Genomic DNA, 21,153 nt, shown 5'->3' on the forward strand with positions numbered 1-21,153 from the left:
GCTACCCCTGAACAGAGTGTCCACAGAGGTCAGCCAAAACCTATGACAGTATATACAATGAATGCCACCTGCTGTCATCATGCAACTTGATAGTCACCAAGCAACTAGCTCATCGAGACCAATACCAAGACAATAGCTGTCACACAGTTTGATAGTCACTGAGTATCTCAACAGACTGACCTGGGTTTCAGGCATGAGACCCCTGACATTAGAGTGGATTGTTCAAGCAGCTCCTCATGATCACCATGACAGACCCAGACCTCAACAATAAGCTCGATAGACTACTCACTCTATTGGAAGCACAGCTAGAGCTTACCAGGCAGGGACAATGAGAGGAACAATTACAATGAGCTCATCTGAGCAGAGAGGAGACGATTGACCTCTCTCACTCAGAAGACCAAGCAGGAGGAGGAGATGAGTCTATGATAGGAGACCCACATACTCCTACTCTGGCTCCACAACCAAGACGATCAGTCTCATTCAAGCTGGATGAGCAGGACGATGTCAACTACGAGAAGTATGCTTCACCTACAGGGCCAAGATATGTCAAGACTAAGGTGGACCCCTACAGCAGGACCAGGATGGACCCTTACCCCCTGGACCATGAGGAGGACACCAGCATCATGGCAGAGCTTAACTGGTCAAAGCCCATCACCACCCCCTTTCCAAAGTTCAATCCCTGAGACATGGAGATCTTCATTCTAGAAGCCGAAGCATGGTTTAAGTTCAACCAGGTGTATGAGCAGACTAGGATGATCAACCACATGGGTGCTCAACTAGAAGGGACAGCAAGAGAGTGGTGGACCTCCAAGCTCCATATTGATAGAGCTAGAGAAGGAAGGTTGTTCAATGATTGGCACTACTTCACAGAGTGACTGTCAGAGCAGTTCAACCCATGCAATGCTAGGATGGAGGCATACAACAAGCTGTTGGCTCTCAGGCTCACAAGTGATGCTCCTGGTGCTGCCACACATCATGTAGAGCAGTTCAGAGACTTGGAGGGACAGGTCAACCTAGATGACAATGAGCTAGTGATTGATCTCTTCAGAGGTAGTCTCACTCGTAGCATACAGGAGAAGTTCGAGAGGAATCCACCTGGAAAGAGATGGGAGTGGTATCGAGAGGTCGAGGAGATCGATCAACAGAGGATGCTACTACAGCAGTCCTCGGCTAGACACTCACTCCCAAATGCCACGTCACCTCTGCTAAGAACTGGGTCTTGGCCAAATCAAAGTTCAATCCCCATACATCAACCCCCTCAACCTTATCCAGCTTGATCACCAGCACAAGCAACTACCCAAAACCTAAATCAACCAACTAATCGACCCCTTCCTCATCAATCCACCCAAACCTCGAAGCAAGGAAGCCCTGCTCCATCAGGTACCAACACCTGTCATGTATGCAAGGGTATTTGCCATTGGGCCAGAGACTGCCCCAGCAGGAGGGTAGACCCTCTTAGCTCTCAACCCATGGGTCCAAAGGTCATGGTCACCACAGCAGACCCCTTCAAGGAGGCCACCGACTCAGGAGATGGCCACACAGGCAGCACCGAGATGGGTGACCCCGAGGCCATGGACCTCAGCCCATACCAGCAGTCCATGGACCCTGAACATGAGGAGGAGCATGATGATGGCAACAATGAGGGAAATGTCAGTGGGGTGATGCACTGATGGCATGCATTGCTCTACAAACCTCCTCGCCATCACTCTGTATATATCAAGATTGTCAAGTATGTTTCTCTACCAGTGGAGGCAAAGCAGTACTGGAGCTCTCTGGAATGGTTCAAGACCATCCTGCTCAGATACTGGCTGATACTGGTGCTGGTTTGTCCATAGTCTCAGACTCTTTCATTAGTAAGTACCAAATACCCACAAAACCCACAAAAACAAGATCGATCCATGGTGTCACCAGACACCAACTCTCCATCAATAGTTCTGCGAGCATGCAGGTATCTATTGGTACACACAATCTGGGTGTGGTCGAAGCTTCAGTGGCCGACACTGCTGACTATGACCTCATCCTGGGGTTCACTGAGCTACGGAGGCTCAAACCCACCATACAATGGGATACGGGCCAGCTGGAGTTCAAGACTCAGGAGCAGGACTGACCCCCAAGGAGACCCCCTGAAGCAGCAAGAGCAGGGGACCTAACCATGAGGAGACCAACCCTTCATGGTAATGAGTTTGTCTCAGCAGAGCACATACTATGAGCAGCTCTGGAAGATGGACCCATAGGGTTCATGCTGTTAGAGGAGCCACCATCATCACTCCTGGCCTTTGGTTTTGTACCTACAGGTGCAGACAAAGGAGTAGAGATGGAGGTAGAGGTGGACAAGGTGGTGATGGCTGCAGACATACCAAAGCCATATCAACACCTGTGAGATGTATTCGATGAAGTGGAAGCAGACAAACTGCCCCATCATACCAAGCATGATCTCCACCTCAAGTTAATAGAAGGAGGTAAGCCACCTCAGGGGCCCCTGTACCTTAAGGGACCCAAGGAGATGTCCAAGTTGAGGAGGTACTTGGATGAGAACCTCGAGAAGGGGTTCATAAGACCATCGAAGAGCCCAGCATGATCACCAGTGCTCTTCGTACCAAAGAAGGATGGAGGTCTCAGACTCTGCATGGACTACTGTGGACTCAATGAGATCACTGTCACGAACAGGGCACCATTGCCCCTCATCGAGGAGCAGCTGTTCTTACTCAGGAAGGCAAGGATCTATACCAAGCTAGACCTTAGAGCAGCATATAACCTTTGACATTGACTAAAAAAATTGTGCTATGAAGAAGAGCTGAATTTTTTTTTATTGTGGGACAGTTTATGGAGCACTCCTCAAGAACACCTTAGTACTTCATATTCCCTCCTTTGGCCTTCAGAACTGCCTTGATGCAGTCTGGCATGCTCTCTATTAGTGTCCTACATGTCTCTGGAGTGATCACTGTCCATTCAGCTTCACATCTCTTGAGCAGTTCATCCCTGGACTTTGCAATTGTACTATACTGTGAAAGTCACATTTTGAGATGGTGCCAGAGGTGTTCAATCAGGTTTAAGTCCAGCAACTGTGCTGGCCATTGCATAACCTTAATGCTATTGCTTTCCAACCATGTTATTGTCTTCTTTGACATGTGTTTCAGGTCATTGTCTTGCTGAAATGTGATGTCAGTGTATGCATGCTGAAGCTGCAAATCTGAGATTGTTTTCAAAAGCTTGTCATTCAAGATATCAATGTATTGGTCTGAATTCATTGAACCCAGCACCAAGCACATACCTCCCACCCCTTCCCATGTCATACAGCCCCAGATCATGATGGAGCTGCTGCTGAACTTGACCATCAGCCTGACAAGCTTGCTGTTGAAGCTGGTGTTCTTAATCCAACAGAACTGCTTACCATCCAGTCCAAAGAAGTTGATCTTCATCTCATCAGACCATACCACATTCTTCCAATCCTCAACAGTCATGTCCTTGTGCCCATTAGCAAATTTGAAATGGGCTTTGCAATGTCTCTTGAGTAGCTTCAGTTTTTTCACTAACCTTCATGCTTTGTAACAACAGTAATGAAGTGCTTTTCTTACTGTGGTTGGGCATGCTTTGATTTGAAATGTCTCCTGCAGTGCATGACTTGCTTTCCTGACTGTGGAGGTTGAATTGAGCTCAAAATAGTGATCCAGGAAGCAAACATGACAAGGCTGGAGTTTTCTCAGCTGGCCCCCCTTTGACTTTGGAACATCAGCAGAGGTGCTTTTGCTGATGCAATTCACTGTAGACTTGCTCAGACTGAGTTGCTCAGCAACTGAATGGGTAGACTCCCCATTTTGGATGTGAAAGAGTGCCAATTGGCACCTCTCTGGGGTGGTTTTTGGCATGATGGTATAGATATGATGGTGTCAGACTGGAAGTGCTGCCAGATTACTTGCAGTCATCTGATTGAGCTGAAACTTTCCACATCACTACTTTCGATGTATATGAAGGCTCCCACCAAGTTACACTGCAAGTTTCATTGTAGTCAACAGCCCACAAGGTCAGGAATGGAGTGGTGTTGCTATTTGGGAGCATGCTCCATAAACTGTCCCACAATAAAAAAAAATTCAGCTCTTCTTCATAGCACAATTTTTTTAGTCAATGTCAATATCAATTCCACAGTCTTGGAGAGAAGAAGCAGGGCTTTCAGATGATATCAGACAGTGTGGCAATACAACTTATAGCTATTGAGCATTAGAGTGATGTATGGTGACATGTAAAATTATGGGACAGTTTATGCACATGCTGTATATCAAGCTGAGAGCACTAGGCTCTCAGCTCGCTCCACTAGTCAATTGAGTATATGTTTCTGCCTTAACGGAGTAGTGACATCGTACTTAGACTATCCCCGATCACCAGTATCGGGACCCCAAACTTCTTTACGTATATCATAAGATACAAGGATGATCAGGCTGAAACGTAACGGGGAAACTATGTCGGATGTCTGATAGCCGGTATGCCGATCAGACATGTGACTCGGCTTGGCGCTTGAGGCCAACTCTCGACACTTAGCTCAGCTGTTTCTCTCTTCTCCTCCTCCTTGGCTTCGACCGGAAGGGATGGACGGCTTTGACGATCGTCGAAAGGCATATCCCTTGTCGGCTTCTCGGCTTCGTCAAGAAAAGTATGTTTCCCTCCAACTCGGCCCCCATTTCGGTCAAGTGCCTGCCTCACTGGGCCCAACATCAAACAACTAAAGAGCAACTCGAATTCGAAGATACCATCCCGAATAATCCCCCTCAAAGCAGTGTATCACAACCGCTTACCCGCAGACTATTCCTCCACAAGGCCTACCACCTAAACGTATAGCAAGCCGCCAACATGTCCGAGCTTGGCAACGACACGCTTCAGAACAGCTCCCATAACGGCCATGGTTCGGGCAAGCGGCCCGACATGACCAGCTCTTCCGCGCCTCAGGCTCACACCAAGGGCCTCGTCACTGTCCAGCCCTTGCGACGATCCGAGATGCAACCTTCCTACAAGCAGAACCTCGGCCTTGACACTGTCGAACACGGCTTCTATGGTTCGATGATCAACGGTATCGGTGCTATCGCCGGTTGCTTCGGTCAGATCCCCTTTTGCTTCTGCTGTCCCAACCCTTTCAAAGAAGTGGAGCAAGGAAGTGTCGGACTGGTCTCTCGCTTTGGGAGGTTCTATAGGAGTGAGGACCCAGGTCTAGTTCAAGTCAACCGTTGTAGCGAATCTCTTCGACGAGTCGACGTAAAGATCCAAACACTTAGTGTGGCCCAGATGTCGTGCATCACGCGTGACTCTGTTTCAGTCTCGTTGGACTCTGTCGTCTTCTGGCACATCTCGAACCCTTATCGAGCCGCCTTTGGTATTGCCGATGTCAAGTCAGCTTTGACAGAACGAGCTCAAACTACACTGCGAAACGTAGTCGGAGGGCGAACTTTGCAGTCTTTGGTCACGGATCGAGAGCAAGTGGCGCTCGAAGTGCAAGAGATTGTTGGAGACGTAGCCGATCGATGGGGTGTTCAAATCGAATCCATCCTCATCAAGGATATTCTCTTCTCCAAAGAACTTCAAGAATCTCTCAGCTCAGCTGCAAAGCAGAGACGGATTGGTGAGAGTAAAGTGATTGCAGCTCAGGCTGAAGTTGATGCTGCTCGACTCATGCGTCAGGCGGCCGACATTTTGGCTTCCAAGAGTGCCATGCAGATCCGTGCACTCGAGAGTCTACAGGCAATGGCAAAGACTGCCAACAGCAAGGTCATCTTTGTTCCCATGAACCTCAACTCTCTTTCGGAGAACGACGATTTGCCTCCTGGTGGTACTGGCCCGGGGGCTAATATTGCGCCTAGTGGAGCAGCAGCGTCTGCTTCCGGGTCTGGAGGCAACAGACAGGCGAGTATGATCAATACTGCTGCTTTGACGCAGTTGGCTGAGATGTAAGGCGGTCTCAACCTCGACCTCGTACTTTGACACGGCTGTTGATCGAGTGACCTTGTCGGTCAGCGTTGCGATCAATCGTTCCAGCTTGTCAGCAACATGCAGGCAAAGGCGTCGAACTGTGCGACCAACCTGAGATCTGGATCGATCATCAACAACACCTTCGAACCTCCCGACCAGCCTAACTAGTACAGACTGGCACACTGCCAAACATACAAAACAACAACAACAACAACAACAACAACAACAACAACAACAACAACAACAACAACAACAACAACAACAACAACAACAACAACAACAACAACAACAACAACAACAACAACAACAACAACAACAACAACAACAATCTCATCTCTTCCAGTCTCAACATGACTCAGGTTGTACATACAATGTCGCAGATGCCTTTACCTCGCCTTCTGGCGCTTGCTCTCATACCCCATGCCCGCAGAATAATGATACGTGGACAGTTGAATCCCATTCTCCTTCTTGCCTCCTTGTGTGTGTGTGTGTGTATGTGTGTGGGCGCGGAACCGTGGTAGTGTGTGCTAGATACGGTATGTTGAACGGTGTGGGTGGTTCCATGCAAAGCAGGGCGATGGGAAGAATGTTGACGAAAGCACGGTCGGGGCAATATAGCGAGCGGTGAATAGTTAGCATTACATGAGAACTAAGTACAGCAATGTCAAGAGTATATATGCTTCTACCGTCAGTGTGTTAAGATGAAGTGGCACGTATGACTGCATGCTGTGATCGAATGAGATAGGGGTCGTTGGTGGGCAATGACGAGTGTTGGTGCGAGTTTACGCGTGGCGCGGGCGTGTTAGGGGTAAATACACGGTCATGTGATTTAGTTGAGGGAGATGTAACAACGTAGGAATTCCGGTTAATGAAAATTTTTGCAGCCACACACAAGTGGTGAAAGACTTGGGGACCTCCAGACTCAAGCTTGTACTTAGACCATAGCATAGCAAAGCAAAAACTCCAACATCACAACTGATTAAGAGTCTGAAGCTCAGCAGCTTCCAGCACTTTGCAGTCAGCATGCCACCCAGCAACACCAACAATCGCAACCAAGACAGTACAGTCCCTGTGCATAAGTTTGGGGACAATTGGGTAATTTCCTGATTTAGTCAGTTACCCCACATTCAGGTCATCATTGTCATTGAGCAATAGCACTACCATCATACTAATCAAGAACACTTCAAACACCAATATGGTCCATGGCAATGAGCTCTCTCCAAGCAAGCATGCTTCAATCATTGCAATGCATGATACTGGGCTGCCAATTCGATGAATTGCAGAGCTAAGTGGTGTTTCCAAAACAGCAGTTCACAAGACCATCCATAATTTTAAGGAGCATGGTTCCTTCAAAACAAAAGCATGATCTGGCCATCTGTGCTCCTGGACAGCTACCTCAGACTGATACAGCATGAGGTACTCAAAAACCCATTTCTATCATGGCAACAGCTGTCAGCATCGCTTGGCAGCATTCCAGTTATGCAGCTCCAGAAAGCAGCATACTGGGCCAGTATTAACCACTGGATTGTGCTCCAAAAGCCATTTCTGATAGCCAAAAACCAGCATAAATGTCTAGAATGGGCCAAGGCTAACAGCACCACTGATTGGAGGGGTGTGCTGTGTCAGGGGTCTCATGCCTGAAACCCAGGTCAGTCTGTCAAGATACTCGGTGACTATCAAACTGTGCGACAGCTATTGTCTCGGTATCAGTGACTATCAAGTTGTGCAGTGACAGCAGGTGGTGTTCATTGTATATACTATCGTAGGTTTCGGCTGACCTCTGTGGACACTTCATTCAGGGGTAGCTTGGCACGATCAATATCAAAGCTATGATGACACCAAGGTCTGGTGTGAGTGTTGATGATGATGAGGTTGATGATGTTGGTGATAAGGTTGGTGGGTGTTGATGATAATGAGGTTGATGGTGTTGGTGATAAGGTTGGTGGTGTCAACACGAGCATCCAGTGTGTTGACTTGATGCTTGAAGTGATCCCCAGACCACAGTGGACTACTGCCTTTGGTTCTATCTTGATCCGGACCACTAACCTGCTATGGGCACCTTCGGACATCAGGTAGTGGTGATACAACACACACACTACAATGAGGAGCAACCTTGATAGATTGCTGCTATGCTGACTGAAACTAATATATACTTATGCTGAAGTGATAACTAGTTATGGTGAGTAGAGTGGATGAGGATCCACTCGACCTATGATGATGAGAAAGCATGGTTATATACCTCTTCACAGCATCGCCAGCGATGCTGCTCCTGCTCTCTCTCCAGAGAGTACCTTCTTCATCGAGTACTGCTCAGGGGCCTCTCCTGCTTGGCACCCCTGTGCCTCTTGAGTGGTGTCAACTCCTTTGACACTGCTCCTCCTCCTCATGACCTGGTGTCGACTCCTTTGACACTGCTCCTCCTCCTCATGACCTGTTGTCGACTCCCTCGACACTGCTCCTCTTCCTCAGGACCTGCTTGCCAGTGTCCTATGACTCTTGTCTCTCGAGCCCCTGAGTGGTAACCATCTGAGCTTGGTCCTCTTTGTGGCTGTGCCTGCTCCTTGAGCTTGGTCCTCCTTGTGGCTGTGCCTGGCCCTCCTTGCATGTGGCTCGGTTCTCCTTTGCATGTGAGTCCATAGGAGTCCATGGTCTCCATGGAGACTGCACTACGACCATGCTCTCTACTGGTATCAACTAGATCTTTGATACCTGTGCTCCTTCCATATGAACCAGTGACCCTCCTGCTTCTTGAGCATCCAGGCCCATGACAGGTGGTTCATAGCAAACCAGCAGTCTGGATAAAGATAGAACTGAAGGCAGTTGTCCACTGCAGTCTGGGGATCACCTCAAGCACTCAGTTGACACACTGGACACTTGTGTCAGTGGCATCAACAATATCAATCACACCAGACCTTGGTGTTAGTACCAGATCATATCAAGTTATTGATTGTGCTGAGCTACCTCTGGATGGAGTGTCCACAGCAGTCAGTCAAAACCTGCAATAGCAAAACAACTATTACATCTTTGGGCAAGAAAAGTCATAGAGGTTTATCTATGACATACCTCGATAGAAATTGTAATACACCACATGTTACCACATATCTCAACAGGAATCATAATAGATGTGTTTCTATTACAGATATCAGGTTTTGGGTGCGAGACCTCTGACATAACGTAACAGCTCCTGTCTTGCCGGGAATAAGCTTGGAGAACGTGCGGAAGCTCAAATTGATACCAACCGGAAGCGGTGCTGAGATGACTGGTATGCACGGAGCACAACCCAAAAGGAGAGCAAAAGGGACAGGGCGAAATGAGAAGTGACAAATTTGGCAGTCGTCTGATCTCGCCAATCTCGATTGGGAGAAAGAGAGTTGTGCACAGTGACTAACTTTTCCCCCGCTCTTCAGCTGCTTCACTCACTTACCACACACAGACACGCACGTCCCTTCCACTCCACTCGACTTGACTCTCGCCTCCATCCTTCTCCTTTGCTCTCCTTTGCTCTCCTTGCCACATTCTCCATCCTCTGATCATTCTTTCCTTCTACCATAGCCTCGTCGAAGCTCGATCTGGCTAAGAACAACTGTTGCTCTCTTTCATCCTAACACAATTGCAACCCCATTAGCTCAGCAAGCTTTCCTCTCGCGTCCCTTTAAAGGGAAAGCTTGACTTCGATACGAGCTTCGATCACCGGCAGCAAGCAACCTTTACAATCCAAAAAAAAAAAAAAAAAAAAAAAAAAAAAAAAAAAAGAAAAAAGAAAAGCTTCATTGGACTGCTGCTACACTTTGTCGCTCTTTCGGACGCTTATCTCTCGTTTCATCCGAAGTACTGCCGGGCTTGCAACACGTTGACACTCAAAGTGTCTTTCTTTCACCCTTTTGACGATCCCACATTCTTTCTTCTGCTCAGTATAGCTCGTAGCCGTCGAGGAGGACACGCACAGATCTAAACGCCGTTCCTGCATTGCAACCTGGTCGAAAACACCTAGCTTACATTGCTCAAACTCTTGCCCACGCCGCCAGTTGCCCACGCCGTCAGTCGAAGCACCATACGCCCTTCTCCTACTTGCATCTTTACGATACTGCAATCATGTTCAAATCATTCGGCAAGATCATTGGTGGCTCTTCCCGAAAGGGCAAATCCAAGGTCCAAGACGGAGAGGACGCTGCCGAGGCTTCCAACGGTCTCTCTGGCTCCGACTCTTCCAACCTCCTTCGCGCCAAGAGCAAAGACTCGCTCGCGGTCAACGACAACGGTGCAGGCAACGGCATCAACAGCGGCTCATCCGCTCCTGCCAAGATCGAGAAGCGTGGCGGTGTCAGCAGACACGAGTCTCCCCTGCCATCGCCATCACCCTCTGCACGCAACGTGTTAGAAGGTGCCGAAGAAGGAAGCGAAGTTGGTAGCCCAGCTGCCGCAAGATCCGCAGCTGGGCGAAGCGATCTCGATGCTGCTGGATCTTTGTCGGTCAACGATGCTGCAGCAAGCGCTTCTGCTCCCACAGCAGCCACCATTCTCTCTAATCCACTTGCACAGAGCGGTTCCGGCTTCCCAGCTTCCCTCGGTAAAGGCTCGCAAGCCGCAGGTGGCAGCACAGACCAAGTTCGCACATTCGACATTGACGACATGATCTCGCGTCTCCTCGAAGCAGGTTACTCTGGCAAGATCCCCAAACCAGCACTCAAGAACGCAGAAATCACAGCCGTTTGCCAAGCAGCACGCGAAATTTTCCTCTCTCAACCCACACTCATCGAACTCAGCCCACCGGTCAAGATCGTAGGCGACACCCACGGACAGTACCACGATCTTCTGCGTTTGTTCGAGATGTGCGGATTCCCTCCCTCGGCCAACTACCTCTTTTTGGGCGACTACGTTGATCGAGGCAAGCAATCGCTCGAAACCATCTTGTTGTTGTTGTGCTACAAGATCAAGTATCCCGAAAACTTTTTCCTTCTTCGTGGCAACCACGAATGTGCCAACGTCACCCGTGTCTATGGCTTTTACGACGAATGCAAACGACGTGTCAACATCAAGATCTGGAAAACTTTCATCGACGTTTTCAACACACTACCCATCGCTGCCGTTGTAGCTTCCAAAATCTTTTGCGTTCATGGCGGTCTTTCACCTTCGCTTTCCAACATGGACGATATTCGTCGGATTGAAAGACCTACCGATGTTCCCGACTACGGCTTGCTTAATGATCTGCTCTGGTCCGATCCATCAGATACTGCATTGGATTGGGAGGATAACGAACGAGGTGTTTCCTATTGTTTCGGTAAAGCGGTTATCCAGCAATTCCTGGCCCAGTACGACTTTGATCTCATCTGCAGAGCACATATGGTGGTGGAAGATGGCTATGAGTTCTGGAACGAAAGGACTTTGGTTACGATTTTCAGCGCTCCTAACTATTGTGGCGAATTTGATAACTTTGGTGCGGTAATGTCGGTATCCGAGGATCTGTTGTGTGCGTTTGAACTACTGAAACCCTTGGATGGAGCAGCGTTGAAGAAGGAAATGGCGAAGAATAAGAGAAGGAGTCTCTTGCAACATCAATCCCCTCCCGCGAGGAATGGTCAACAGTCCTATTAGATCTAGGTTGGACGACGGAGGATACTGCTAGATGTAGAAGAAAACCTAGATCGAAGCGCTGCTATTCATTGGTGTTCGGATCCTCAAACACTGCAGGCTCACCACATAGGCGAGCACGTCTATACTCATCCCCCAACTCTCACTGTCAGACGTAACTAAAGGTTACTACATTCTTGATTGAAATGGTCCACTTGTTTTTTATCGCCTCTTTCACTTGGCTTTGTTCACCATCGTGCGTGTTTGATTCAATGTGGCTGCTCAAGCTGCAATTTGTGTTCGTAGTCTCACCAGCGCCCTTTTTTTTTTTTTTTTTTTTTTTTTTTCATCACACACAAGCAAGGCTTTTGAGAACAGTGTCAGAAAAAGGTGAGAAAATTGATTCATCTACTGTACTTGCATCTAAACAGCAACATATCTCTCCCCTTCATCCTCCGAATTAGGCTGTGAGACAGGCGCATCCTCCCCCTCCTCCCCTTTCTTCTCAGCTTGATCCGGAGGCAAAGCCAACAAATGCCCCATTCTCTCCACCTTTGTCCTCAAATACTTTTCCAATTCAGGACCCTTGGTGATACTTGCACCAATCATAGTTGTACCTGATCTTCGTAGTACATGATCGATATAAGAATCGCCTGAGTCACTACCACTATCCTCCCCCTCATCTGCGGCATCGCTGTCTTTGTGTTCGTCAAGGTCGGATTCGAAACGGTCTCCAGGGTTGAGGATGTCTTCTCCTTGATGTCGAAGTCCAGCTGTGGTAGGGTCGACGTCGGAGTCTGAGGTACTGGCTTGGGATATCACGTTACTTTCCATGCCTCCGAATGATATTCGACCGAGTAAAGAAGAAGCTTTCTTCCCGTGTCCACCCTGCGCAGTAGATCGAAGAGGAGAGTTGCGGGCTGAACCACCCCCAATCTTAGCTTCACTTTTGCTTCTCCCACTACGTGTCTTCTTACTCTTGCGTTTCAACCGTTTGCCAAACTTCCAAACCCTAGGAACCATCCCCACCCTCTCCGTCACCCTAACTCCCTCAGCCTCCAACGCTTCCATCTTCTCCGGATTATTCGTTAACAACCTACATTCATCCACCCCTAGATCCCTCAAAATGGCAGACGCAATATCGTACTTCCTCGCATCCGGCAAATGACCCAAAAGAACATTAGCCGAGACAGTGTCATGTCCCATATCCTGCAAATTATACGCCATTAACTTATCCAGTAAGCCAATGCCTCTCCCTTCTTGGCGGAGGTAGACGATTACACCTCTACCCAACTTGTTCGGCTTTTTCGAGTGATGCCAAGGTTTAGACGTGTCGTAAGCCTCTGAAATAAGCCGAATCGCCTCATCTAGCTGTTCGCCACAATCACAACGTTGACTACCAATAGTCTCGCCCGTGAAACATTCCGAATGGATTCGAACCAAAGGTGCCAACTCTCCATCATCCGCAGATTTCATCTGTCTACCGTGCAAAGGATGCGCATGACGTGGTAAAGGTTTACTTGCCACTTGGAATGAGGGACCTAATCTGCCCATGTATGCTCCTCGGACGATGCGTTCCATATCGCTCTCTTCTGCTCCCCATACTTCGTCCAAACTCTTACTTCTCAATGCATGCTGCTGGTAGAACTCGTCTGACTCCTTGAGAGGTCGACCATCAGGTCCCATCTGAGTAGATTCCTCGTCGTTTTGATACGGATCGATAACCAGCGCCAGATGCTCCTTTGTATCGTGCGTGTTCTTGTAAAGATGACAAAAGATCTCGCCGTGAGGTGTCGGGACTCTTGTCCTAGCATAACACCTAACACGAACAGGTGGAGGACGAACGATGGAGGAAATGGCAGGTTTACCCACCGGCGTGCCAACTTGCGCAGGCAGCGTCTCGGCGAAAGGAGTAAGCGGCATAGCAGAGGCACTGACAGCTGCTACGGCTGCTTTGCGTTCGTCGAGTGCCTGAGCTATCTTTGTCGCAGGTGCAGGAGGTGGAAGCTGCACAGTTTGGTGTGCTTGGTTACCCGATTTATTGAGCAAATCAGGTTGAGCAGGTTGGCCAGAGGCACGTACACCAACGGCTTGAGCTACGGCATGGGTTTCGGCTGCATCTGCAGCGGCAGCGGTAGCAGTGGTGATGGGTTGGACGGCGGATTTGGACTGCATTCGTCGTTGTTCAAGCTCTCTCTGTTTTTGCAGTCGAACACTGCGAGGAGCTTGTCTACTAGCATAGAAAGCTCTTTCCTCATCGGTGACTTCGGGGGGAGGTTCGATCTTGATAGCGGAAGAAGAAGCCTTGTTGGGAGTGGGAACTTCAAAGTCGTCAAAGTCGCAATTTGCGTAGGAACCACTTGCAGCCGAAGGTCTCCGAGAACGAGGCTGGGAAGGTCGAGAGCCACTACCACTCGAGGTGGCAGTGGCAGCAGCTTTACGCTGACTAGCAGGCATCTGTTGCGACTTGCTACCGTCAGCATGACTACCGAACGAGTGGTAGAAGTGGTGGCGAGTGACATGAGGACCCGAGCTTAGACTTGCAGCCAAGACCATAGGGTCGATGGGAGGTCGACGGAGAGCGTCGAGCGTAGAGAGCGGCCTTGGTTTGGTAGCTGAGGAAGCATAGTCAGGCTGGTGCGGGAAAGAGGAAGGCATCGAAGTGAGGGCATCGAGAAGCTCGAGGTCTCCTTGAGAGACGGAGCTGTGAGGGTTTGCCGCCATCATGATTGTTGATTTGAAACAGGCGTCAACCTAGAGTGTCGGTGCTCGCAGTAGCGCTGTTGCAGACACCAAGCGTTGATGTGAGCCAATGCTATTCGAGATAAGCAAGGACGATGGTGTTGAAGGATAAGAAGGAAAAGCGTCATTGCAAAACGCCGCCGACATTCGGACAAGGGCGAGTGCAAGTACCGGGAGACATTGCTGTAAGAGACAGACTTACAACTAACTTCGCACGAGGGCGGGCAACGCTGAGGCTGTGATTCGCTCTCTTTTCAGCTTAAGGCCGTGAAGCCGAACCAGCTCCGGACTTCGGCCTTGGTTTCCCCTTTTTTTTTGTTGTTGTTGAGAATGTTAGATGTGAGACCGAGTTCAGACAACAAACGACCTTCCCGAAAACCGGCGGTGAGATCTGATGTCTGATCGGCAGACTGAGCATCACAGATCTAGTCACGCGCTGGACTTGAATTGCAACGGCTAAATTCGTAACCTTGAACTTACAACTAGCTTTGCTCTGACGTCGATGTGTATTTCAAACTGACGATGACTGTGCTCAGATGCCTGAAACAAAAACAGCAACAGCAGAGCACAGCAGCCTGTCTTCTCCTCTGGGCGTGTGCGCCTGACTTTCCGAAAAGCAGCAGGAAGGAAAGAAAGCGGTGAGCAAGCACCTTTTTTTTTCTTTTTTCTTTTTTCTTTTTTTTCTTTTTTTTTTTTTTGGTGTGTTTCGGTCTTTTGAGTGAGCCTGGACCACAATCTTTGGTGAGCGAGCGAGCGTGTGAGCGTGTGTGTGTGTGCGGCTTGCGCCGGTCGCTAATTCTGGTGTGGTCTGCGTGAGGGCGAGCTGAGTTGGTTGATGTGTTGGTCTCCGTTTTTTTTTTCTTTTTCTTTTTCTCTTTTTTTCGTCTTTTGATTTGCAACAGCAGAAGCAGAGTTCATCTTCCGCCGCTGAGCTTTCAAACAACTATCAATCTCGTCCCCTTGCCTCATCCGCATCTTCCTTCCCAAACATCATCATCATCCCACACTCTCTTCTTTCTTCTCCCTCGTCATCTCCTTTTCGGTCTCATCTCGTTCTACAGACCGTCGCATCAACCGCACACTTCGGCCGCTTCTAATCCTCGTTCAATTTCCCGTCTTTGTGCTGCTACTACCACCGCAACACTACACAAGCAACCAATCGTAAATCCTCCGACCACTCCTACACCACCACTACTACTCTCCCATACTACACTCACAATGTCGGCCCGTGACATGTCCCGTCGTCAGGACAACTACAAGGCAAAGGGTGTCTTCAAGCAGGATGAGCTTCGTCGTAGGCGTGAGGAGGCTCAGGTCGAGATTCGTCGTCAGAAGCGTGAAGAGTCCATGGCAAAGCGAAGAAACCTCAACGTTGGCGATGATACCGATGGTGCCGATTCCGACGACGATGACGCCCAATCCGCTGCTATCGACGCACAGCTCGCCGACGAGCTTCCAAGGATGATCGAAGATGCTATGAGCGACAACCTCGACCGACAACTCGATGCTACCACCAAGTTCCGCAAGTTGCTCTCCAAGGAGAAGAGCCCTCCCATCGAGCGTGTCATTGCTTCTGGTGTCGTTCCTCGCTTTGTCGAGTTCCTCAGGAGCCCGCACAGCATGATCCAGTTTGAAGCTGCTTGGGCCCTTACCAACATTGCTTCCGGTACTTCCGACCACACTCAGGTTGTCATCAACGAGGGTGCCGTCCCCGTCTTCATCCAGCTTCTCTCCTCTCCCGTTCTCGATGTTCGAGAGCAGGCTGTCTGGGCTCTTGGTAATATTGCCGGTGACAGCCCCAAGTGCCGTGATTACGTTCTCCAGGCCGGTGCTATGCGCCCTCTCATTGCTCTCTTGAGCGAGAACCACAAGCAGAGCATGCTCCGCAACGCAACATGGACTCTCAGCAACTTTTGCCGTGGTAAGAACCCTCAGCCTGACTGGCTCATGGTTTCGCCCGCTCTCAGCGTTCTCACCAAACTCATCTACTCGATGGACGATGAGGTCCTCATCGACGCCTGCTGGGCCATCTCTTACCTTTCCGACGGCGCCAACGAGAAGATTCAGGGTGTGATCGAGTCTGGTGTCTGCCGTCGTCTTGTAGACCTTCTCACTCATCCTTCCACTGCTGTTCAGACTCCTGCTTTGCGTTCCGTCGGTAACATTGTCACTGGTGACGACTACCAGACTCAGGTCGTCATTTCCTCAGGTGCTCTCCCACCACTTCTCTCGCTCCTCTCCTCCCCCAAAGAGGGTATCCGCAAGGAAGCATGCTGGACTATCTCCAACATCACCGCCGGCTCTTGCCAGCAGATCCAAGCCGTTATCGACGCCAACATCATCCCTCCTCTCATCGAAATTCTTCAACACGCCGATTTCAAGACTAAAAAAGAAGCCTGCTGGGCCATCAGCAACGCTACCAGCGGCGGTCTTTCCGATCCCCAACAGATCCGATACCTTGTCTCGCAGGGCTGCATCAAGCCTCTCTGCGACTTACTCCGCAGTATGGACAACAAGATCATCCAAGTTGCGCTCGATGGATTGGAGAACATTTTGAAGGTGGGCGAGATGGATAGGGAGACAGCTGGTGGTGATGCATCCAATGCGTATGCGCTTCATATTGAAGAGTGTGGTGGAATGGTTTCGATTCACAACTTGCAGCATCATGAGAATTTGGATATCTACAAGAAGTGCTTCTATATCATGGACAAGTACTTCCCAGATGATGAGGCCCAAGATACTGGATTGGGTGCTCCGCAGGTGGATGAGACTGGTGCATTTGCTTTCCAGTCCGATTTGAACGCTCCTCAGGGTGGATTTAACTTTGCTCCCTCGCAGAATGGGATGCAGCAGTAAAGGAAGCTCAAAGCCGAAGTCAGGGCAGGGTGTAACGATTGATACCAGGTTGCAACTTTCAGAGTTGTAGTCCGCCCCTTCAAAAAAGGTAAGTTTGCAAAGGCGCACCTGATCTTCACCCAATTGATGGTGAGGTGAGGGTTGGGGCGTCATTAGCGCCAAACAGTGCAGTCTCGAAATATTACCAATGTGCTTAGATCGCTCAGCGCACATAGCAATGTTTATGTGGTCGATTGTTCCTTAGCGATTTCAGTCTTCCGTAGTCACCAATGAAGGAAAAGGAGTGAGTGAGTGAGGTGTGCTTCCTGTTTTTATGTTGAGAAGTGTTGAGGAAGGTGTGTGGGGCCGGGGTGAGAGGCTGGATCGTGCGAGCGTTTCTGAGGTGGAACTTCCACACCTTTTTTTTTTTTTTTTTTTTTTTTTTTTTTTTTTTTTTTTTTAGCTGTTCCGCGGGCGGAAACTTGGCTCTCTCTCTTCAGGGTCTTTTGGCTTTCTTCTCAAACATTCGATCCTTCACATCCTTTACTGTATTTTCCCTCTATCACCGCCACCATCAGTTAACCACAACATTATTAGCACAGCCCAGATCGGCTGGGAAAGGCACAATGATACCAATCAAGCCGACCTCAGTAGCATCTAGATTCGTCTCTCAATCAGAACTAGAAGCAGCCCGTTCCTCCTCCTCTACTGCCCCTGACGGGGACTATGATCCGCGAAGCCTATTCGAACGACTCCAAGCAAATAAGGAGGTGAAGGATGCAAAGTATGATGAGATGTTTAAACTTTCCAATCAGTTCCGGGGGATAGATGAGAGCGAGAGTGAATTTTTAGCGGGTGTAGCCGAGGAGAGGAAAAGGGAAGAGGAGGAGAGAAGACGGAGGGAGAGAGAGGAATTGGAGCTCTTTAGGGCCCAGAAGTCTGGAAAGGTAAAGTTTGGCGAGGGAACAGAGGAGGAACGGGTACGGAAGAAAGAGGTGGAGAAGGAGGAGGAGAAGGCGGATGAGGAGGAGAAAGGGCAGAAGGATGAAGCGAAACTGCGAGGTAGTTGGGGAGGAAAGAAGAAGAGAAAAGCCAACTCTTCGCTATTAGGAGTGGTGAAAAAGAAGCCTTCAACACCCGGCACCACATTTAGCAGTGGCGAAGCGGAGAAAGCGAAGCCCAGCACAATACAAACAACGCAAGGCAGGGAAACGTAGTCATCGCATTGATGAGCTAAAGAAACTCGGCTGGTCTGATGGCAAGATTCGCGAATATCTTGGGGATCAACATCCCGACTTCGAATACCTTCTACGATACACTATACTTCGATCACTTGCTCATAGCAATAGCGTCCGTGACGCAGCCTCCGGCCCTCTTGCGTCCGCGACGCTTATCCTGCGGACGATACGCAGGTCGCCAAACTCTCAATGACGACGATGATCCCTCACAGGATGTCGGAGAAAGCGAGGACGAAGATGAAGCCGATGAGGATTTCCAGGATCGCATTCTGGACCTGGTGAATGATATACATATCGATGGCGAACAAGACGAGCAGGAGGCAAGGGCCGACATGATTGGTATCAGTCTTTTGTCGAGCGACAGTGGCGACGGCAGCGACAACTCGATCCAATTTGCGGGTATGCGGGACAAACGAAGTTAAGTGCATAGGAGCAGAGGCAGAATCGGGAGGGACACGATGTTCCTTCCTCCATATTCACAGACTCGCTGTCTGGGGTAGAACTCTACCCTAGGACAGAGGGACGGACTTGGGTGGCCCTTAGCTGTCTTCCGACAGTCTCTGGGGAACAGTGCCTTTTGCAAACCCACGTTCCCCGTCCGGTAGAAGTGGGTATCGCCGCCGAAAGGCTGGCAGTAAACCAGCACCAACATCAACGGCATCATCAGCACAACCACGAGCTTCGAAAGATGACTCGTCCAAGTCATGACAGCATTCCCACAAGCAACCCTCTGTACAGTCATGCGCACTCGCAAAAATCATGATACCCCGAGCAATACAAGATCGAACCAGCACGCATTGGAAAGAGAACAAGATCATACTGGTACAAAGAGACGCTCGAAAAGAGAGGGGAACGTACTGGCACAAAGGCGCGCATCAGGAACTTGTGAGGTGAAGAGCGGGAAAAGAGAGAGAGAGAGAGAGAGAGAGCATACGTTGCCTGCCAATTTCGTGTATGGACGAGGCGTTGTAGATCGACAGCCTGCAATAGCCAGCGCCCTTTCGGTCAGCTTTGGACGCTCCGATTGAGGACTCGATGAGCTGGGATGTCCGAGGGATCGGGACACTGTCTTCTTGCGAGATGCAGCTGTCGTCCAGCTTTGTGCTCAGTGTCCACACGTGGCGGTGTAAGGCGTGACAACGAACGAGCGAGCGGGATGGCGCTTAGATTAGGCCCGCCTTATGCGCAGACCGTCTGGACCTACAAGAGTCGCAATATGTCAATCAGCTCACACGCCAGCAGTTGTTACATCACTTTCGACACACACCGGTGTTCTGTCCCGTGCCTCGCTCCGCGGAATGATGGAAGGCAATCATAACTTAGACTGCGGTCAGGGATAGATCTCATCCCTTCGTCTTGCAGTCTTGATCCGAAGGTGACGCTGACTACATGCAGCTGAGCTGGGCTCGAGAAAGAACGAGAGAGAAAGCAAAGCGGCGATCTGTTAGAGTGGAGCTGAGCAACAAGCACGAGTTCAAGACATGTGCGGAAGACGGAAGAGCAAATTTCTCACGACGCTTGTCAAGCTGTCTGTTCCGAACCATCAATTCATACCATAGCAACGACAATACGAGAGCATAAAGGGAGGTTAAGATTGCGGCATGAGCATGAAGACAAGGGGGGGAATACAGAATGGGGAAACACTTGAAGAGACGGCGAGATTCTACGAAGCGAGAATGGTGGGGATTGGGGAGAGAGCATTCTGTAGCTGCGCGATGACTTGGCAGAATCTCTGACCACGGATCACATCACGTGATTACCAGTTCTCTGTGTGTGCTTCTGGCAAATTCTGAGAAGCATGTTGAACAGCGCATGGAAGAACTCGAAACTCCACTTCGGCGCGTTTAGAATTGGAAGCTTTCACTTTTCGCAGCTTGGGATTGATGGATGCCTGATCCGTGCTGTTGCTGCTACATCAACTTGTCTTGCATCCTCCCTCTGCTCCATCCGATACCCAGACCGTCAATCCCATTCGACCTCGATCCATCCAAACCCCAATATGTCGACCTGGAACAAGCACTATCACTGGAAAACCAAGGGTTGCACGCCTTGGGCCAAGAACCACATCACCGAGAACACGGTCGGCAAGTCGCTCACTGTCGGCAAGAGCGGCCATGTCAAGATCGACCGTCTCTCTTCCTTTGAGGGCGACGTCGAGCTCGGCAACCGCAAAGGAAAGCTCATCACCATCTACGATTGCTCCATCACCTATGCTTGGTCTGGTGCTTCCGATGACGGTACCGAGGCGAGCGGCACCATCACTTTCCCAGAGGTGAGCCACGAGGTTGAGGACGAAGACGACGAATACCGATTCGAGACGGAGATGTCAACAAAGTCCTCGGCGGAAACCAACCAGCTCTACGATGCTGTACGCAAAGAGCTTGCGCCTTCGCTTCGACCTGTCTTCCACTCGTTCCGTACCAACTTGATCGATGCCCATGCAAAGGATCTCGGCCACGACAGCCCAGCATCGACTCCCGGCGCTGCCACTTCTTCGACCAACAGCAGCTCCTCCGCAGCAGCTGAAGCCACCGCGTCAGCTGGCACGGCATCGTCAACCTCCTTCGCTAGCAAGCAGGCCAAGCCCTCTGTCTCAACCAGCTCCAGTGACGTCCGTGTGTCCAGCGAACTTGCCATCAGCACTGCAGATCTCTGGGACCTTCTCACCAACCCATCACGCATCCCCATGTGGACTCGGGCACCAGCACAGTTTGAGGCTAAGCCCGATGCCGACTTTGCCCTCTTCGGCGGCAACATAACTGGAAAGGTGGTTAGCATCGATGCCCCTAAGCAGCTCATCCAGAAGTGGCGTACACCT

The 21,153-nt window shown here is 49.9% G+C and overlaps 5 protein-coding genes across 5 annotated transcripts; 4 read left to right on the forward strand and 1 right to left on the reverse strand.

The window, feature by feature from the left end:
- Positions 1-4,842: 4,842 nt before the first annotated feature.
- On the forward strand, positions 4,843-5,934 carry UHO2_05139 (uncharacterized protein; the record flags this gene model as incomplete). The annotated part of the gene is made up of 1 exon (XM_041556141.1): positions 4,843-5,934. The coding sequence occupies one exon, from the start codon at positions 4,843-4,845 to the stop codon at positions 5,932-5,934; it is 1,092 nt and encodes a 363-aa protein (XP_041412075.1).
- Positions 5,935-10,044: 4,110 nt separating this feature from the next.
- UHO2_05140 (putative PPZ2 - protein ser/thr phosphatase of the PP-1 family) lies at positions 10,045-11,544 on the forward strand (the record flags this gene model as incomplete). The annotated part of the gene is made up of 1 exon (XM_041556142.1): positions 10,045-11,544. One exon carries the CDS (start codon positions 10,045-10,047, stop codon positions 11,542-11,544), a length of 1,500 nt encoding a protein of 499 aa, XP_041412076.1.
- Positions 11,545-11,943: 399 nt separating this feature from the next.
- On the reverse strand, positions 11,944-14,247 carry UHO2_05141 (uncharacterized protein; the record flags this gene model as incomplete). Its single annotated transcript, XM_041556143.1, has 1 exon — positions 11,944-14,247. The coding sequence occupies one exon, from the start codon at positions 14,245-14,247 to the stop codon at positions 11,944-11,946; it is 2,304 nt and encodes a 767-aa protein (XP_041412077.1).
- A 1,233-nt stretch (positions 14,248-15,480) lies between these two features.
- UHO2_05142 (putative SRP1 - Importin alpha) lies at positions 15,481-17,118 on the forward strand (the record flags this gene model as incomplete). The annotated part of the gene is made up of 1 exon (XM_041556144.1): positions 15,481-17,118. The coding sequence occupies one exon, from the start codon at positions 15,481-15,483 to the stop codon at positions 17,116-17,118; it is 1,638 nt and encodes a 545-aa protein (XP_041412078.1).
- A 605-nt stretch (positions 17,119-17,723) lies between these two features.
- UHO2_05143 (uncharacterized protein) lies at positions 17,724-18,314 on the forward strand (the record flags this gene model as incomplete). The annotated part of the gene is made up of 1 exon (XM_041556145.1): positions 17,724-18,314. One exon carries the CDS (start codon positions 17,724-17,726, stop codon positions 18,312-18,314), a length of 591 nt encoding a protein of 196 aa, XP_041412079.1.
- Positions 18,315-21,153: the final 2,839 nt, after the last annotated feature.

Source organism: Ustilago hordei (genome assembly GCF_900519145.1).
Source record: "Ustilago hordei strain Uho2 genome assembly, contig: UHO2_contig_12, whole genome shotgun sequence".
NCBI classification, from domain to species: Eukaryota; Fungi; Basidiomycota; class Ustilaginomycetes; order Ustilaginales; family Ustilaginaceae; genus Ustilago; species Ustilago hordei.